This window comes from Manacus vitellinus, unplaced genomic scaffold, assembly GCF_001715985.3.
Source record: "Manacus vitellinus isolate BGI_N305 unplaced genomic scaffold, ASM171598v3 scaffold_5_pilon, whole genome shotgun sequence".
Classification (NCBI taxonomy): domain Eukaryota; kingdom Metazoa; phylum Chordata; class Aves; order Passeriformes; family Pipridae; genus Manacus; species Manacus vitellinus.
In genome coordinates this window covers 4,340,846-4,359,799 of record NW_021940682.1, presented here as the reverse complement: position 1 = coordinate 4,359,799, position 18,954 = coordinate 4,340,846, and the positions used below count along the sequence as shown (strand labels likewise).

Here is an 18,954-nt window from a genome sequence, read left to right as displayed (position 1 = left end):
GCTCTCCCGGGAGCCGTGGGCGGTGGAGCCCTTGTTGGACTCTCCCTTGTCGCGCTCTCGCCGTAATCAATAAATATAATGAGTACGTGTCATGTATTCTCAGCAGGGTTGGGTTTGGGGCTGACGGTATCTCTGTACGCACCAGCCCCGCTAAGGTCATCGCTCGCTTTTCTTAGCAGAAGTACCGCCGCTGAAGTCTTTGATGTTCTCTAGGTGAGCAGTCATTTGTATTGATGACGAGTCATCTGCCGGAGGATTGGCTGCTTTTGTGCTTCTAGAATATACTTAAACTGGCCCCAGACAAGTCCTCAGCCAGTTTACTTGGCTGAAATAGCAGTTCAGTTGCAGCCTGCGGTTAGTTGAGCACTTTATTATACGGTCTTAAACTGCGTTATTCAGCAGTTATTATGTGGTGGTGTCTTATTTCAGTGAAGTTCCTCTGAAGAGAGCTGCTGAACTAATTTGTATAGAAATTTGAGCATGTTGAGGTAATGGCATGTAATTTGACTGAAATTTTCTCGAGTGTCTTGAAAGGAAAATAAAACTTGACACATGCCAGTCCAATTAGTATGAAAATAAAGCTAATGAGCTTTTTCTAAGTAAGTTCTTTGGGATCAGTGGCCGTAAGTTATGCACAGTTACAGTGTCTTGAGGTGCAATGAAAGTAGCTTTACAACATGTAACGCTAAATAAGGTTGTTAGAGTTCATAGAATATCACGAGTTGGAAGGGGCCCATAAGGATAATCCAACTCCTTGCAGGACTACTTAAACGTGTTTTTACTTTTTTAGTTCTCAACAGAATATTTGTCTTCCTTTCATTCAGGAATGCTAATAAATGAAACCAAAATATTTTCCTGTTAGGGAGGGATGACTAATCTTTGGGGAAAGTTCTAGTAGGCTTAAGGAAAAAAAAAAAATCCTTCTATCACCCCCTTTGCAAGAAGCAATTAACAGAATAAAAACCACCAGTACCATTGGTGTGGAACAGGAACTCTTTTGACTGGTCATGCAGGAGTGAAGTAGTAGATTAGTGTCTGTGGTTAGAGACATTCTGTCTCATTTCAAGACATTCTGTCTGAAAAATGTCTTGAGTTTAGTTTTAACCAAGTTACTTTCAGACCAAAACTTTTCAACTCACTGTTTTTCCTTTTGGGCAGCGGAAGGCAGTTCTATTCACAAAGCCCTTCAGTGGCCTTTTATTTTTAACTCTTTAGTTTGTGTTTAAGCTCCTGTGAGTACTTAAGCTGGGACCTGTTACACATACATGTTGCACATGCATCACATACAGAAAGACTTCGAAATGAAAGATGTTTTGGTGAAGAGGATAGAGTGAACAGAAGGATGCCTTGGAGTCCCCTCTTTAAAGAGGCATGTGTTTAGGAGTGGGATGAAAATGAGACTCATGTATTGCATAGAGAATATGCCTAATCTGAAACAGCAAAGTGGGCAAAGAACAGTGATAGGTGGAAAGAACCATTACTTGCCTTGGTGAACTCTGCCGTTAGCCACCTTTACTCTTACTAATTGTTCTGACCCAAGAATTATTGAGTTGAAGAGTCCAGAGTTTGACTTGAAAAAGTTAATTAACTTCTCTTGCAAAAATTTACTGTTGCGTGTTAATTGTTTAGTCAGCTGAACAATTTTGAAACAATGTAGTTAAAAAATGTTAATGCTTAGTCCCCACTTTCTCTGAGATTTATATGTAATTAAAGTCGGGAATATATTTTAACATTTAAAATTTTTTTTTTGCACCATAGCATAGAACGTAAGTGTAGGATGGAGGGTGAAAATAAAGTCTTCAGTGCTTAAATTATTCTTTTATTGCAGTATTTATCGGAAAATCTATGGTATCCAGAAACATTGCTGATTATTTGGTGAATTGGAAGCAGCTATACTGTAATGAATCTCCTCTATCTCAAGTTATATGTGAATTTTATCCCTACTACAACAAAAGAATAATTTTATCCCTACAAGCATAGTACAAATATTCAAGTTATTATGTTTTGATAAGGACAAACTTTTTTTTTCTCAACACTCATCTTCATGTAGGTACTTTATGCAGATGTCACCTGAAGATGTATTAGGAACTGCAGAGAACTTGTTATATTTTCTAACACTTAAATTCTTAATTTTTCTGGTTTTTGCAGTAATCACTTTTGATTCTGGAATGTCTCCTTTTAATAATAACATTTTTCAGGAGTCCAGGTTGGAAAGAATCTCTGGAGGCCTCTCTCCCAACCTCCTGCTGAAAAATCCACTGCTTGCTAAATTCAGAAACTGGCTGTGGTGAACGTGAGAAGCAGTTTTTTTTTTATTTCATAAACAAAGCTATGCTTCTTCTTCAGAACAGGGTCTCTGAGTTTTCTAAGCAGCTTGAATTGTGACAGTGGACGTTCCAATTTTAATGTTTTGAACTTTTTTTATTAATGAAATATAAAAACGTTATTGTTTTAACTCTCTTTACTGTTCTAAAGAGGTTGTATCACCTCTACAGTGCTAGTTTGGAATGTGTTGCCCACCTCAAGAATTTTTTATTTTTCCTCTTTTGTGGAGATTCATTTGTGTCAGTATTTGAAGAAGGATTAGTGTTTCCTTGCAGTAGGGATGGTTAGTTACAGCTGCAGTAAGTATAGATTTGGGATTCTTTTGTCCCATGACCTGTTCTACCTCTTGTAGGTCTGATTGTAATGAAAGATTCAGTAGGTTAATACATGATTTCCTCTCTGCAGTGTAGTGTTATGATGCAGGAAAACCAATTTCTATTTCTTACCATTCTGAAGTAATATTTAATAGTGAGAATAAAGGCTTCCTGCTTTGACTGGTGAAAAGGCTTAATATTAATAGTGCTAATTTCTCCCACTATTTGGGTAGACCAGCATGATGTGTATGGAAAAAAAAAATCGGCTGAAAAGTAATTCAGAGATCTAAAATGATAAAAATGTTAGGCTGACAAACAGTGCTCTTGTCCTGGCTGAAACCTGAGGGGAGGTGGAAAAAAAATCTGTTTTCCAAATGGGATCAAATTCTTCAATAAGACATTCCACAACCCTCCCCCCTACAAATCCTGCAAGCAGCTATCCAAATCATTGTGATTAGGTTTGCTTTTTTTGATTCTCTGACATAACTGGACCTTGTTTATTTTCTGGTGCTGTGTCTTTTTTGCAAGATTTACATGTGTTTGCAGTTATCAACACTTTGCATGACTTTACTACTGCAGCATTTTACAATTCTTTGCAAAGATTTGTTCCTGGGGCTGTGAAATGTGGACACAGAGGACAAAACCATGCTTATAAAAAATTGTCCTTCAAACAGCAAAACAACCACCCCCCTATTTTTATATATATACCAGATTAGCTTTTGTCCTTGTCTCTTAGCTGCTTCTTTTTGACTTGCACTCAGTAGTTTTTCTTCAGGCAGTATTTTCTGGCTGCTACTCTAATTTATTTGCTTGCGTTGGTCTTGGTATTCTCTTTATAACAAACTATTATTTGGTTCAGATTTCTGAGCTAGTTGCAATATTTCACAGTTTATTTAAACAGGCTGAGCGTGGGATTTTAAAGCATCAAAATAATTGAAACAAAAAATGTTAGTCTCTGGGAAAGTAAGTAAACTATTTATTTTGTTTCTTAGTGTTGTTACATTTTTTTCAAGAGAAATGTTCACTGCATGGCTGGTTTTGGCACATCATGCTCTTCAGCACTTGGGAAAATAGTAGCCATGTAAAGAGGAGGAAGAGAAACATGCTGAAGTGCTAATATCTCTAAATGGAGGAGTGATGAGTGAAGGGAAGAATAAGAAAAGTTGCAGAATGGGCTGCATTGCTGATGTGTTGTGGAAAAACTGTAATTTGAGGTGTGCCTTGAATGCAATGTCACATTGGGAAATGCAGGCAGTATTGGATGTCTTCTGAGGCTGGATTGGTTTCTCCATTCTTTTTAAGCTTCTGAAGAAGATTGATAATGATAATCTGTTTTAAAGGGTTTTTATGGTATCTGGGTGGGGCAGAAATTGTGCTGGCATTTCATGCAGTTGATGTGCTGTATCACAGTGCATGATGTAATGCAGCTGTGCAGGATAGAGGTGTATCTCTTGATGACTCTGGTTCTAATTAGAGAGAATCAATATGTTTAGGCACAGCTTGGATGTGTCTGTGTAAAGGCATGTAACTTATGCTATAGATTTGTAACATTGGGTAGGAAGGGAGCTATCCAAGATGATGCAGTTCCTGTTTTTCTCCTCCATGCTGTTACGTGGCCATTTCAAATCAAAATACTCCAGAGGGAGGAGCAGCAAATTAATTTTTGAGTTACAGTAAATCAAATAACTTTCTTTCCTATTACCTTCTTTTTAATTATTATAATATATCTGTACCTGTTTCCATCACTATCACAAAATTTGTAAAAAGATCTTTTTACACTTTAATAATCACTTTAAAAGTGTTAACTGGTTGCCTAATGTTGACTGTTTTCAGGGGGGAGTATATTTTTCAGAAACAAGATAAAAAATATGTAACTTCTTGTTGTTTCTTTTCCCCTGACATTTAAAAAAAAAAAAAGCTTTCACATCTTATGCATTTAGATCAGAATCAGCCCTTGCAAGGGGTGATATATCTATAGCATTTTATAATAAGACTATTGAATGTAATTTTAAATGGTATTTATGTAGAGAATATGGAGGATGCAAAACTTCAGTTAAGACCTTAAGAAAAAAAAATTGATTGAAAAACGCCCAAAACCCAAACCCACACACACCTTAAAGCTGAAGCGTAGATGGTTTATTAGCCAAAAAAGAAAAAAAGTTAAAGTGTTAGCACCACTATCTATGGAATACAGCATTGTTTTCTCCACACTGCTGTCACGCAGATCAGAAAGAGTTCAGAAAACTACTAGTTCAGCCTCTGGCCAAACTTACTGTAGAATAGAGCCCTGAATTTACTGGCTCCCTGCTTGCCTTGATATTCTTGATGCCAAATCATCTTTATGATCATCTGACCATCAATGTCATGCAGACGTGGCTTTCAGATACAGAGTGTAATGAACTAGAGGATGTGGCTCCAGAGCCTGGAGACCTTGGAATGACGTTTCTTGTAAGCCTTGCTGAGCATATGAGAATTTACCCAGGGCATTTTCCAGTAGTTGTACTTTGTCCTTGTTTTATAAATAGCTACAGAAAGAAGAGAGAGAGAGAAATAGCTCACCTTGTCTCTAGAAATTAAGTTCTCGACTTATATACTTACAGATGTGTCTGTGTAGGCTATACTTTCCCAGGAAAAAACAAAGTTAGACCTTACAGCAATAACTTGAAGTTTTGTGTGTATTAAGGAAATACATTGTTAAAGTCTGTTCCTTTCTAGAGATCTTAATGTCAATCTGGGTTTCAGCAGCAGAATCTGGGCAATCCCTATTTACTTAAGCTGAAACTTCACCTCACTGTTGTGTTTTTACAGCAGTGCAATACCTATATTCTCCTCTTCTGAATGTAATAACACATTCTAGAAGGAGAAAATCTGCTTGGTTTGATATCTCTTCTGAGTCATAAGTTTTTTCTACTTTGCCCCATAACAGTTTTATTTCTGGCTGTTCATGCTTGTTACACCTGACTGCAATTTTGCCCTCATTCTTATCATTCTTTTAAATACCTGGAAAGATAGGATTAGATATAAGCTTTTCATGAATCACTTGCTCATGAGATGGTAACAAATCTATCATGTTATTATATATTGTATATATTATCCATATTAGATTCCTTTTCAGGAATCTAATAACCTGATAAGAGTCTTTTAGATAAACTCTGTCTCAAAGGTGCTTCATGTCATGAGTTTTCTCTCCCTGGCTCACCTGGCCTGTCTTGTTTGTACCACGTGCTGCACTCTGAGACTGCATTTGAGTAACTCAAGCTTGTTTGTAGCTTTCTTACCTTCTGTTTGCACTTCAGTAAAGAGTTTATTTGTTCCCAAGGCCAGAAAGACTTGGATTCAAACTAGGTCTCTGATTGTGGGCAGTATAAATGCAATTTCCAGAAATGTTTTCAGAATTTAGTTTTAGCTGTGTCACCTCACTTGAAAGTGTGTATAACAATGTGTTAAGTACACAAAACAGTAATTAAATATTTACAGATTACAGGAGTATCAGAATCTTTCTGCTGGACTTTTTTTTTTAGTTGCATTGTGTTCTTGACTTCTATTGCCTCTTTGTGTTTATTGATTTATTCCTAGAATTTTCTACCTGCTATACATTACATTCTTTAGGTTGTTCCATCTTCTTCCACACGGCCCTGAGAGTTTACTGATTCTTGTCCACGCTTTTAGAGTCTATTCTGTGCTTAAGCTGCTCCACTGATACTTTTGTTACAGAATATTTTGCTCTGCTCCATCTCAGGTTGTGTTTTGGGCAAGGCCCTCTTAGCTGATTCTTTAAATGCTACAGTAAAGGCATTCTGAATAAAAGAATAAAGAGACTATTATGTTGTTTTACTGGTAGAAAACACTGGATTTTTTTATGGTGGAACATGGAAATCATCTACTCTGAATGTTATTAGAAAAGTAAGCAAACCCTTCTGCTTTTTTAAGAAGGAATAACTAAAATCCTCCTGGCTATAAATAATTAGTTGTAGCAGCATGTTACGAATAGATGCTAATAAGTAGAGTTCCTAAATTATCAGTTGAGGGAGTCCAATTTCCTTGTTGCAGATTTCTTTTTATTGGCACTAATGAGACTTGTTTTAAGGGGATAATAGACCTGTGAAAGAAGCTGTGCAGTGCCCAGCAAATTTCTGTTCAACATCATAACAACTCAAATTCTTACTGTATCTTTGCGTCAGCACTACTAACATCTGTTGGGGATTTTTTGGTAGTATTGGTATTTTTGATGTCTCTAAGCCCATGTCTTTTTTCATAGAGCAATTTTTCTTACAAGTCATACTTGTAAAAACTATATTTAAGTACTGCTTGTTCGGATTAGGTAGCACTGCTCAAACTGGGTATCTATGGTGCTAAATGGAACAGTTTTCTTGATGAACATTGTAACATTTAGTTGCTATGAAGACTTTAGGATGTTTCATATCTTGTCTCCTGAGTTATTAAAATAATAATCACAAAATGTGCCCATAAATTGTGAAGTCTTAATTTTAGAGTCAGTCAAGGAGGCTTTGTAAGCAGGTTGATTTGAATTTGTGGTTTCTGTGTCTGGATGAAAGTTCTGTAATTTGCTGAAGCTACTTCTGCAAGATTGAGTGTATGTAACTGTTCAAGAAAATGGAGTACCTTTCTATCTTCTGATATTCTGCATCTTTCCTCAGGAATGTGAGCTATTTCTTATTTGTGATGACAACTAAAGCTTGCCCAGTCCTTTTCTGCATTTATTGGTGAATCTGTTCACCTCATCACATAGGAGTGTTGAGGAAAACAAGGTGTAATAGCTGAACCACAGCATTTCTATTGTAAAAGTCTTGTCTTTCCTAAATAGGGAGATCTCACCCAAGTTCAGAATTTGTTTCTTTAGTAATTCAAAAACAATTGTTCCTTATACTTGATTTCCCTAAACCCCTGAGATCTGGAAATAAGCTGTCACTTTTGTTTGAGTGGTACTACTTTACTTTTCAAACTAAAGGCTATCTCTTGAAGAGGAGAGAAAAAAGAGCCAAAGTTTCTGAACTGAGTTTTGCTTTAAAAAAAAAAAAAAAGCAAAACCAAACATAAAAACTAAACAAAAAACCTCCCAAAATTCATAATAAAAAAAGTCAGCACCCCAACTGTCCAAGGTTCTAAGGGATGATGATGTCTGTAAAGAAGTTGCTTGTTGTTGACATGTGTTTTTAGTAAAAATACTTTTTTATTAACTATTAGGGTTCAATATCAGATCTGAAATGCAGCAGATCACTGCATTTGTCTGTGTTTTTGTTCTGGACCTCACTTAGGGCTTAAGGAGAAGCCATATTGGAGGTTGCCTCAATGGACATCAGGAAATAAGGAATTCAACCTGTTGTCATCAAATACTTAGTATTCCAATGCTGATTAATAGATTTCATTTTTTTAATTACAATTAAGAATGAAAAAAACCCCCAAACATGGTGTTGCTGTTGCCTTAAAATTAAATCTGCTTGTAACTTCATGGACCTGCATAGTTTGAAAAAGTTCTAATAGTTGTCTCTTGGCATATACCAGAAGTGACAACTAAGTGAGAATTAGTGATGAAAGCACTCCCCAAAGAAAGATGTTAAAACTTGCAGGACAAAGGGAAAATGTTTCTGTCTAGCTGTGTATTTTAACCAAGTTGAAGCTAATTCTTGCTGTGCACGTTTTACCGTGTGGTCCTGAATGGCTGTTTTATGTTTTGTGGGAGAGTTTATTCTTCTGAATTAAATTTTAATCAGGGTTTTGAGGGCGACAGAGTAGAAGAGATATGACTTTAGTATAAATTACAGTTGCTGTGAGAACCTTGACTTAAAATTCTTTACTACTGAAGACTGCATGTGACTTTGAGAAGGTATGAAAGCATTGGTGTTCTTGCTTCTGGTGTTGTGAGGATATTAATTGTCATTCAGTCACTTACTTAACAGCTGAAGATAATATGGTTAGTGCTCATCTAGCAAGTCCTTAGGCATTCAGACTGAGTTGACAGAGTGCAAAGAGTTTAAAAGTAGCCAATATCTGTTTTCTACTGTCCCAGATTGTGGGAGGAGATTAAGAATTGCTGTGTTACCCTTGCAGGCATTAAGTGATGTCAAATGCCTGACTACATGCAATGGGATACAAGGAGCCCAGTCAGCAGCTCAGGATCTAGTCTGATTGCCAGGCAACCTCTGCAGGAGTTCAGCCTGTCTAATGACTATTTTAGGTGTTATCATCAAATGTGAAAGAAGTGGCAGTTAAAGAGTGGGAGATATTTTTTTGGTCCACCTCCTCCTTTCCCTATCTGGGAATGTGAAGTTTCCATACCTCCATCATTATTTGAAAGGCAGCGAGTAGGTTGTCATTAGATGTAAACATAATGCTCAAATATTGCTCTTATTTTTGTAGCAAGTCACTTGCTTTGTCTTCAGTATGTTCAGGCATCTGTGACAAGACTGGTCAAAGTCTAGTAAAGTGCAGGACTTTAAATTGCATTTATGTACATCCCAATGCTAAGGACTTAAAATGTTCTTTACACCTTTTAAATGGTGCATACCAGTTATGAAGTAAAATGGGAAGATAGTGGGTTTTGTCAGCAGCTTTTAAATTTGGAATGGTACTTAAGGCTAAGGTCTTGAATTTCAAGACTTGAATTCTTGAATTCTCAAAATTGTAGTAAAACCAAAGTGACTTCAGGAATTGTTTGCAATCAGTAAAACCTGAAGGCTGGTGGGAAGGTGAGAAACACTGAACTTGAACTGTTTCTTACCTGAATTTTGTTTTTTTAAAAGGACTAGTTGAGAACTCCAGAAGTATCTTTTTTACTGGTTGTGCACTAATTGACAGATACTGAAATTCTGAAGTGCATCAAATTTGTCTTGTTTTTGTGCTACCTGTATTGATGGCTGTTTTAATACTGGTTTAGGCTTGGTGCTTTGTTGGGCTTTGATTTCAGCCGTGTTAAACCATCGGTTTCATAGCATCATTCATGTTGGAAAAGACCTCTAAGATCAACAAATAACCCAGCACTGCCAAGTCCAACACTAAACCATGTCCCCAAGTGCCACATCCACAGGCCTTCTGAACACTTCCAGGGATGGTGATTCCACCACTTCCCCAGGCAGCCTATTTCAATGCTTGAGAACCCTTTAGGAGAAGAAATTTTTCCTAATATATCCAATCTAAACCTCCCCTGGTGCAACTTGAGGCCATTTCTTCTTGTCTTACTGCTTGTTACCTGGGATAAGAGGCCGATTCCCATCTCACTACAACCTCCTTCCAGGTAGTTGTAGAGAGTAATAAGGTCCCCCCTGAGCCTCTTTTTCTCTAGACTGAACAGCTCCCTTGGGTGCTTCTTGTAGGATTGGTGCTCTAGACCCTTCCTCAGCTTCCTTGCCCTTCTCTGGACATGGTTCTTTAGAGTGGTTATGTGGAAACTCATTTTACAGCATTGCCGTTCACATGTAGCATTTCTGTAGTTCACTGTAGCATGTTTTCAGATTGTCCTCTTCTGTTTCTGTGTATTACTGATAAAAATCCCTACAATTTTCACAATATTCCTCTGTCTTAAAGTTTTCTTTTGTTAGTGCTTGATCTAGTAAACATTTCTGTTTGGGGAACTAAAGAGCAACCCAGCATTCTCCCCCTGCACATCAAAAACACAGTTTTTTTAAGTTGCTTATGCATTATTTTTACTTTTCAGCTGTTCACTGATGGAATCACCAATAAATTAATTGGCTGCTACGTTGGTGACATAACAGATGATGTCGTTCTAGTTCGGATCTATGGAAATAAGACCGAGCTCTTGGTGGATCGAGATGAGGAAGTGAAGAGTTTCCGTGTGCTGCAGGCCCATGGCTGTGCACCCCAGCTGTACTGTACTTTCAATAATGGCCTGTGCTACGAGTTCATGCAGGGAGAAGCACTGGATCCAGAGCATGTGTGCAATCCAGATATTTTCAGGTAAGCTTTTTAAATTATTGTTTTGTTTTTTTTTAAATTTCAGAATTTCGTTATGTGTTTATGAAGTCCCGTCAGGCCTAAAGCATCTCAAGCACAGTTTATGAGCAGGCAAAAAATAAATATTTCTATAAGCCTGCACTGAGTCGATGTTCACACTCTTGACAGCTCAGTGTGCTCTTAGTTATAGTATTTCAGTGCTGAACAAGAGATCCTTGCTGCCTCCACAGAACACTGTGTACTCATTAGAGGTGTTTATTGTGAGTATTTAAAACGTTCATTACCATTGGAGAGATCATTTAACATGGTGGAGTTTTAGGGGGCTGGACTTTGTTAAGGCAAGTACTTTCAGCTCTGTTTCCAATACATTCCTTTTGTGAATAGATCCAAGAGTCTTCCATTGGGATATAATTTTTTTAAACTATTAGCAGTGAACAGAAAGTGCCAATGTCTTAAGGTTTTAGTTTTTCATGTGTGCACTGAAATGTACTTGCCTAACAAGGGCAGCTAATTTGAATCAATTCTTCTAAAGGTAAGTAAGAGTAGATTGTAAATACAGAAGTATGTGTGTTGTAATGGAATTCCAGTCCTTCCCCTCCCACAGGTAGTGTTGCTAATGACCTTTTGATTCTAGAAAGATGCTCCCCTATGGCTGTGTTGCTCTTATTTACACCCTTCTTGAATTCCTGTGCTGCATTTTTTAGAATTTTTCAATTAAATATATTGTTTTTGTATTGTTGGGAAAAATATGATAGTCTGTCAGGTATACATTGACTGTAACATTAATTTAACTTCTGTTTTTCAGACTCATTGCTAGACAACTTGCTAAAATCCATACTATTCATGCACACAATGGGTGGATCCCTAAATCTAATCTATGGCTGAAGATGGGGAAATACTTCTCTCTCATACCCACAGAATTTGCAGATGAGGAAGTAAATAAAAGGTGGGTATTTCACTGTGTTCTTTCCTGACTTTTCAATCCTTCTGGTTAAGGGATAGATGAATATTTAAGAAAAAGGTTTAACTTTGTAAAATTCTGTGTTTTGTTGCATCTTGTATATTGAAGTAGCTGTATATATGTCAAATATGACAGAGGTTTTTAACTAATTTGGTACATTGTGTTTATATCCATATAGCTCTTCATCTGATTGTATACTTGAATAGTGGTAGTTTCCTTTGCTCTTTTTAAAGAACCAACATCAACTTACCTACTTCAGGTAGTTTTTTCTCAACAGTCTTTAAGAGAACCATCAGTCTCTAACTGAGACCTGTGTTCTGGAATGAATACTAAAAACCTGTTTCCTGGAGTTGCAGGAGTACTGCTGCTTGTCCATTTTAACCCCCATCTCTTATCTGTTTTGTTTGTGTTCGGCTTATAAGTCTGTTCCAAAATTGGGTGACATAACACTAAAACTAGTTTAAGGTTAGTTTGGGTGATAGGATGATCTCCCAAAGTGTTTTCCAGTGGAGGAAAAGGTATCCACAAGTCACTCTAGACTTTTACTGTCATGGACTATGAACGGTTGTATAACTTGGGTCTAAGGGTTTAATTACGTTTTAGTTTTAGCATCTCAATATAGTTGTTGAGTTGCAAATCAAACTGTGGGTGTTAGGAGCTTCACAAAAAGGGAAAATATTTCCAAAGGGTTCTACTGTCAGTCACTGGGAGATTGGGATGAGAGGAATGGCAAAACCAGCAATGTTTAACCTAAATAAAATTTCTTGCTGTAATCTAAAGCTTGGGCTGAAGACAATGTTTCTCAGAGAGTGGAGATCCAACTTTTAAGCTAAAACTAATTTGAAAGTGTTTACACACTGTTGAACTTCATATCACTCAGGAAGCAGATTCCTGCTTAAAAACATTCTTCATGTAACTTTGAAATCATTGATACCAGCTGCCCTTCTTGCTGCATTGTAATTAAAGAATGCTTTAGCAAAGTTGCTTTTCTTTTACAACATAAAGTTCTTAAGAAAACTGAGAAAACTTGAGGAGTTAATGGAAAATCTAGAAGATAAAATTGCTACTTAAGTATATTTATTGAGACTAGACTAAAAATTGATGTTAATTTTCTCTATATAGATATATAGTACCTAGTACTTACTGTTGTATATTCCTCTTGGAGGAAGTAATGCAACATAAGCAAAAAGTGATTGAAATTCCTGCAATAACACACTTAATTTTTGCTCCTTTAAAATGTGCAGGACTGTATTCAAGTTTTACTCCTCCTTTTTGGACTGCTATCATGTTTATAGCACAGATAGTCTCCATAGAATTTTTTTCTGGGGAGGACAGAGGGAAATAATTGTAATAATTTGACTGCTAAGGCAATGATTGCCCTGATCTGGGAGAGGGTCCATTGCATTATTTGCAAGAAGAATGCTTGATATGGAACACACAGTACTAACTCTCAATCTTCTTATACGTAAAAAGGTTTTTAAGTGACATTCCAAGTCCTCAAGTTCTTCAGGAAGAGATGGCCTGGATGAAGGAAAGACTGTCAAATTTAGGATCACCAGTGGTACTCTGTCACAATGACCTGTTGTGTAAGAATATTATTTACAACAAGAAACGAGGTAGGACTTGAACTAAACAGTGAGTAATGAGTTGGCTTTGTGCTGTAATTATATGAGCTGCATCAGTGGTGTTGTTTTACTGACTTGTTCAAGTGAACTCAGTTTGAGCTTTTAAGACCCAGTGCAATGGTAGTGATACCTCTGCAAAGACTTAAGTTGCTTAATTAGACTAATTCTGATCTGTATATTACTGTACAGAGGAAGAAAGTCAGTGTTTTTTTGCTTTTCTTTAATGAACTAATGAATTTGTTAATCCCCAACTTGTCTGTATGACTAGGCTTCAAAATATGTTAACTGTTGATCTTAATTCTGCTCTGGTTGTATAAAGCTTTTTGGAAGAAAAGAAAATCATGCAAGTATAGAAAATAACATGAAGATTGTCTCCTGTAATAATATGTATTTTGTTCCAGTTTGTGATTGTGGGAATACCCTTTCATAATGCAGTATATTAGTGAGATTTAATATTACGTTCAGTAGCTCAATTTATTTTCTGCAATAGGTACATAGACATCTTAAATTTCTCTCATAAGTACATACTTTATTTAAACAGTTGTAGGCAGTACACGTCTTGGCGGAGATAAATTACTTTTTTGGTTCTCTTATAATACGTTTAACTCATAATTTGTGTTATTAAAATGTATAAAGCTTCTGTTTTAAACCCACAGTTTATTGATTTTAGTGGTTTGAGGTTCAGTTACTAGGTGAATTAATTAGATATTAAAACAAATAAGGCAAACTTGTCACACAGAAATGACCATTGTGCAATAAAAGTGCACAATTTTCCTCCCTTTTCGAATAGCTGAGCTTGGCTGAGGGCAACCAACTAATCAGATTGTTTTCTTTTGAAGTGAGGGTGACATATTCCTTCTAGTAGCTGTGTATTTGTTTGTGCTATTGGGTAAGATTGTTGGTATGTAAGCCCAAAGTGTTGAGGTGAATAACTGAAAGGAACTGAAGCCTTCTCCATCAGTTATTATTGGTCTTTGACCTATCAAACTTATCTGCCTTAAGTTCTAAAGAAAAACTAATTGCTGGAGTTGGTTCTAGTATGAAAACTGGCCAAGTATTTTTAACACATTTCTGCATCATATGCATTGGGTGCATGTGAATTGAGGAAATGAATTCCTCAGGTGATTTGTATACAAGTTTCCCTCTGAGTAATACCACTTTTGAAGGGGGTTGCTAGTACTTTTAGTTATATTGGTATATACATATATATACATATATACCTTTACAATGCTATTAACATAAATTTTAAATTCTAAGAATTCAGGACCAAGCTTCAGTGATTTTACTTAGTTTCAATGATAGGTTATAGCTCTGCTTAAAAAGAGGATAGAGAAAAGCATGGGAGGTGTACAAAAAAATTTGACTTGTGATCTTACATACATTGTTGTGATGCTGTAGTACCAAAAATAAATCTATTTTTACTGTGTGGGTTATTTTATCGCTGAAACTACCTTGAGTTGTAGAATTCCAGAACAGACTTATTTAGGTAAAAGAAATTTTTATAGTTGCTTTTTGTAGCAGAACCACACAACAAAAAAGCGAACAATCCGAGGAATTCCTTTAAAAGGTTTGCTATCGTGGTCAATAGGCTTTAAATTCCTAATTGAAAAACAAATGCTATATGCTTTTCTTTTTGTAAACAGAATGGAGGAAAAAACAATGCCAGCAGTGCCTCACTTGTGAGCAATCCTACAGTAACAAGTGTGTGAGTGTTTAGAGTTTGGGGACAAGGTGGGGAGGAGGGAGGCATGTAAACTACTTTGACTTCAAGCAAGCTGTAAACAGCTGTGGGGGGAAGACTTGGAAATATGAAATAAATATATTTTTAAACTTATGTTTGAATGTTGCACATGTACTGTTGTAAAACTTGTGCAATCTGGGTACAGCAGGTACCATTTTCATATTAACCAAACCTCAGTGCCATCTGTAGAAAGAATGTTTGTCATTTGAAAGCTATTTCATATAGTGCACTTTTCACAGTGCAGAAAGTGGAAGCTGAGTTTTAACTGCAAAGAAATATGTGTATTGTGTTGCTTGAATTCTGTTTACCAGAGCAAAACCTTTTATTGGTATCCAAATAATTTTGCAAGAGCACAAAATAGAATCATTAAAGATGTGCTTCACTATAAATGGCATCAAACTGTATGAAAGTAGTTAACAGCTTTGCTGATGCTGTACTCTGATTAATTTACTCTTCCATCTAGAAAGGCTTCCGTGAATCTAAAAGACCTTGGTGACCCTAAGCTGGAAATAAGAGAGAGAACTGAACTTCTGTATTAACTACTTTTTTTTTTCTTTACTCCTCAGTAAAATTTATGCAAAGCTGGTAGCATTGTCTGGCTTTTCAGAAGCTGGCATGAACAAAAACTATTTGTTTTAGCAACGCTGCATTTATCATTTTGTTTGTGAATGCTTAATTTGCCCATCATGGGGCATGTGTATGTGTTTAAGCTACAGACTATCAACAGATATTAGGACTCATGTCTAATGCAGTTACAAAGAATATGGCTTGTCCCAGGGCTTTGCTTTAGGCTTGTCCTCTGCATTAACTTCACCTTAAGTTTTCTGACTTGAAAGAAAAATCAGTTGTGCCACATACTGTGTTTAAGAGGAATCGGTCTCCTGTCCTTACATTTTATTTATGAGACTGGAATAGCATGTTGAGTGCTAACTTCATTTAATGGAGTTTCACTCATCTGATTTGAATTTGTTCCTGCTGTGGCTGAGAGAATCCTGCCTCTTGCTGTTTTGTTAATGTCCGTTCTCAGTCACTCAGGATATGAAAGTCTGCAAGTGTTACTTTACATAACTTATAATTATCACTGTCGTCTGCTCTTTGAAGGATATAGCTTGGAGCTTCACATTGCTTTTAATTACAATTTTGACATCAAGAATACTAAAAATAGTCTTGATGCTTCGTAGTGCTTATTTATAGACCTTGTGTTCTGATGCTCCTAAATTTTTTTTTATTTCTTGATTTTTTTTTTTTTTAACATAACTTGGGAGTTTCAAAAAATACTTGGATGTTTTAAGAGTATTCAAATACTTGTTATTCAACAAGACCATGTATCAGAATTCTTTTGTCTGTATCTGTATGTGCTCTTTTTGATTATATGAAAATCACCTGGCAGGAAGTTAAGTGTGTGGGTAGATGGCTGGTTTTGTTCTGTTTATTCCCTCTGCCTACCCAATGTTTTCTATGATCTTTGGTAGGAGTCTGTGGGTGCTCAGTGCTTCTGAAGACTGAGGTACGTTTAAGGCTTCTAGTTTTGATCTAAAAACTTGTTTTGCTTTGCAGAGCTCTACGGGGTATTTATAGCTAAAATTATTCTTTTTGGGTATATGACCCGTTTACGAATTGTCAAGTATGTTTGTAGCACAGATCATTGTTTTTGAAGCTGTCTTTTAGGGGCTCTGGCTCACCTGATGAGCAGGATGGGATGGAACTCGGGATACATCATCCAGCTGTGGTAACTACAGCCAGGACTTGCACCCTGGAAGTGCTTACCCTTATTAGACCGTTAAAAGGGAAGAGCAACTAGAAAGAGAGGTGTCATCACGCTCCTACCTGTCAGTACCTTGAGGAGATCTATCTGTTGATTACCACTTGATCTATTTAAAATTTGATTTCTGGGATATAGAACACAACATATGTTCCATTTTGTGTCTTGTCTGTGGTTTTTGTAGAGTTCATTGCATGTTGTCTGCACTAGGAGATCCCTGGAAGAAAGGAACATGTTTCAACTTGCAGTATTCAACACTCTTGGGGTATCTATTCCTGTTGCTAACAGTAGCTTCTCCAGAGAGATGGTAGAGCTTATTTTTAAATCATGTCTAAGTGCAGTACCTCTTGTTGGTCTGCCTGCTCCCAGGGATATCAATGGGATGCACAAATTCTTGGTACTTATTAGAAACCTCAGAATAAAAGCTACCTGCTAAACCATTAAAGTAAACTGTATTTTTGAGAAGTGACTTTCTCATATGAGCTGCAGTAAATCTTAAAAGTAACTTCTAGTATTAAGGTTATTTAAACAATGAGAACTTTCTTCTGTTTCTTCTAAAACAAGGTAGCTGGCACATTGTATGCATTGTGCATTTATGAAGCAGCCAACTTAAAAGCTTTTGCTTTCTTTCAGTTTCACAGAAGGAACTGTGCATCTTTATTTTGAGCCTTCGTGCAAAAATTAACTTTAAGGTTGAGTTCCACAGTAGCATGAGTCTGAAAGGGATCAGTATAAATACGAGACTTTTTCACTTTGAACTTTTGTCTTATCAAATGTGAGTTTGCCAAATTTTCTTCATCTGCTTCAGACTGGGTATGCCATTGTTGCTGCCTTGTGGTGCCGTGCACCGTGCTACGTTGCACTGACTGAAAGCTTATCTCATTGTTCACGTTCACTTCCTCATAGGACACGTGCCTAGTAACAGCTTCAGCTTTATCTTGCTAGATTAAATTTCTGGTTGTATGATATGTTCTTTATATCTGGAAGTGAGTTTTTTAAAATGTTAGCTTTAACTAACCGTGGATTTAATTAAAAATCCATCGTAGCACATGGGTATGTTCTAGGTGTAATCTGCACGTGAAAAAATTTAAAGTATTTACATCCATATTTTACAAGCAGACTTTTACCTGCTGTGTTGGAATTTTATGTCAAGAAGGAAGTAAAACCCCTCTATAAATGCAGACAATATGAAATGTTTTGGGGGTTCAGGAGATCAGTTGTGTAGCAGAATATTAACCAGGGTTGGGCTGTGTATTTTGACTGGCTTGTAACTTAGAGGTGTGTCTTTTGAAAAGCAGCAATAAAGAACTGGTGGGAAGAGCAAATAAATGTATGAATTTGCCAGTCAGGCAGTGGCAGAAGTTCATTTGTGGCGGTATTGTAAGTATTTGTCTGTCTGGAAAACATTAATGTGTTAATATTTCAAATATGGTAAAGCTGAACTGCATATGAAGGAACCCTTTTAACAAAGTTCTTCTGTGCTAATTTGGTCAGGACATTGGTGAAACTATTGTATTTGAGATGTATGATATTCCTAAATCTTAAGGAGGCAGTATTTTAGGCACTTAAAATCCTTAGTCTAGGAAATATATGTATGTAATGTACTTAATTTTAACATTGTTCGTGATTTTTTGTTTTTTACCTGGAGTTCTGACAGCATTGGTATCTGTAAGATGTTTTAAGTCATGTTAAGAAGATTGCTCTTTGTAATAAAGGAATGTTTTTATTAATTAAATTTGCAGATAGTCATCAAAAGAATGTGTATAGAGAGGGAGAAGGGTGAAAATTACCTATTCAGCATAGTAGTTGAGAAATGCAAGACTTTTTAGTTTTTAATGTTCTAGTGCAAAGTTCTTATGTTTACCAGTTGCTTCCTTTTCTGATGTTTTTAGTCATTTTGCTGGTTTCCATTAAAATACAAGAGCTCTAGTTTTACTTATCTATCTTGCTAATATTTTGACTTTTATGTGCTGTAGAAATTAAGTGAAGCATTTTCCTGGGTTACACTACAGGTAAAAGTAATTTGGAAACATTTGGGGCTGTATTTTGCTGTTTTGTCAGACCTTGTTTACATAATACTATGTAGTTTGATAGTTTTGAGGACTGTCTGACAGTTTCTTGAGACCAGTTTAAGCCAGATAAAAAAAGGAACAGTTGAGAATAGTCTTGCTTTGTAAGTGTGGTTAGAGGGAGCAGGAAATATCAATGTGTTAGAAGAAATATCAGCATTGTTGCAACGTGTTAGTACACTATGGTTTCACATTTGTGTGAGAATGAACAAAACTGTTTTGTTTGGT

At 36.4% G+C, this 18,954-nt stretch overlaps 1 protein-coding gene across 1 annotated transcript in view; it reads left to right on the top strand.

Annotated features, from left to right (window-relative positions):
- The window catches only part of ETNK1 (ethanolamine kinase 1), a 33,320-nt gene that overhangs the window by 1,276 nt on the left and 13,090 nt on the right, over window positions 1–18,954 (top strand). The window contains exons 2-4 of the mRNA XM_029963390.1: window positions 10,307–10,571; window positions 11,374–11,514; window positions 13,003–13,145. Of these exons, the coding sequence (XP_029819250.1) occupies window positions 10,307–10,571; window positions 11,374–11,514; window positions 13,003–13,145 (549 nt within the window). The remainder of the gene's footprint in view (window positions 1–10,306; window positions 10,572–11,373; window positions 11,515–13,002; window positions 13,146–18,954) is intronic.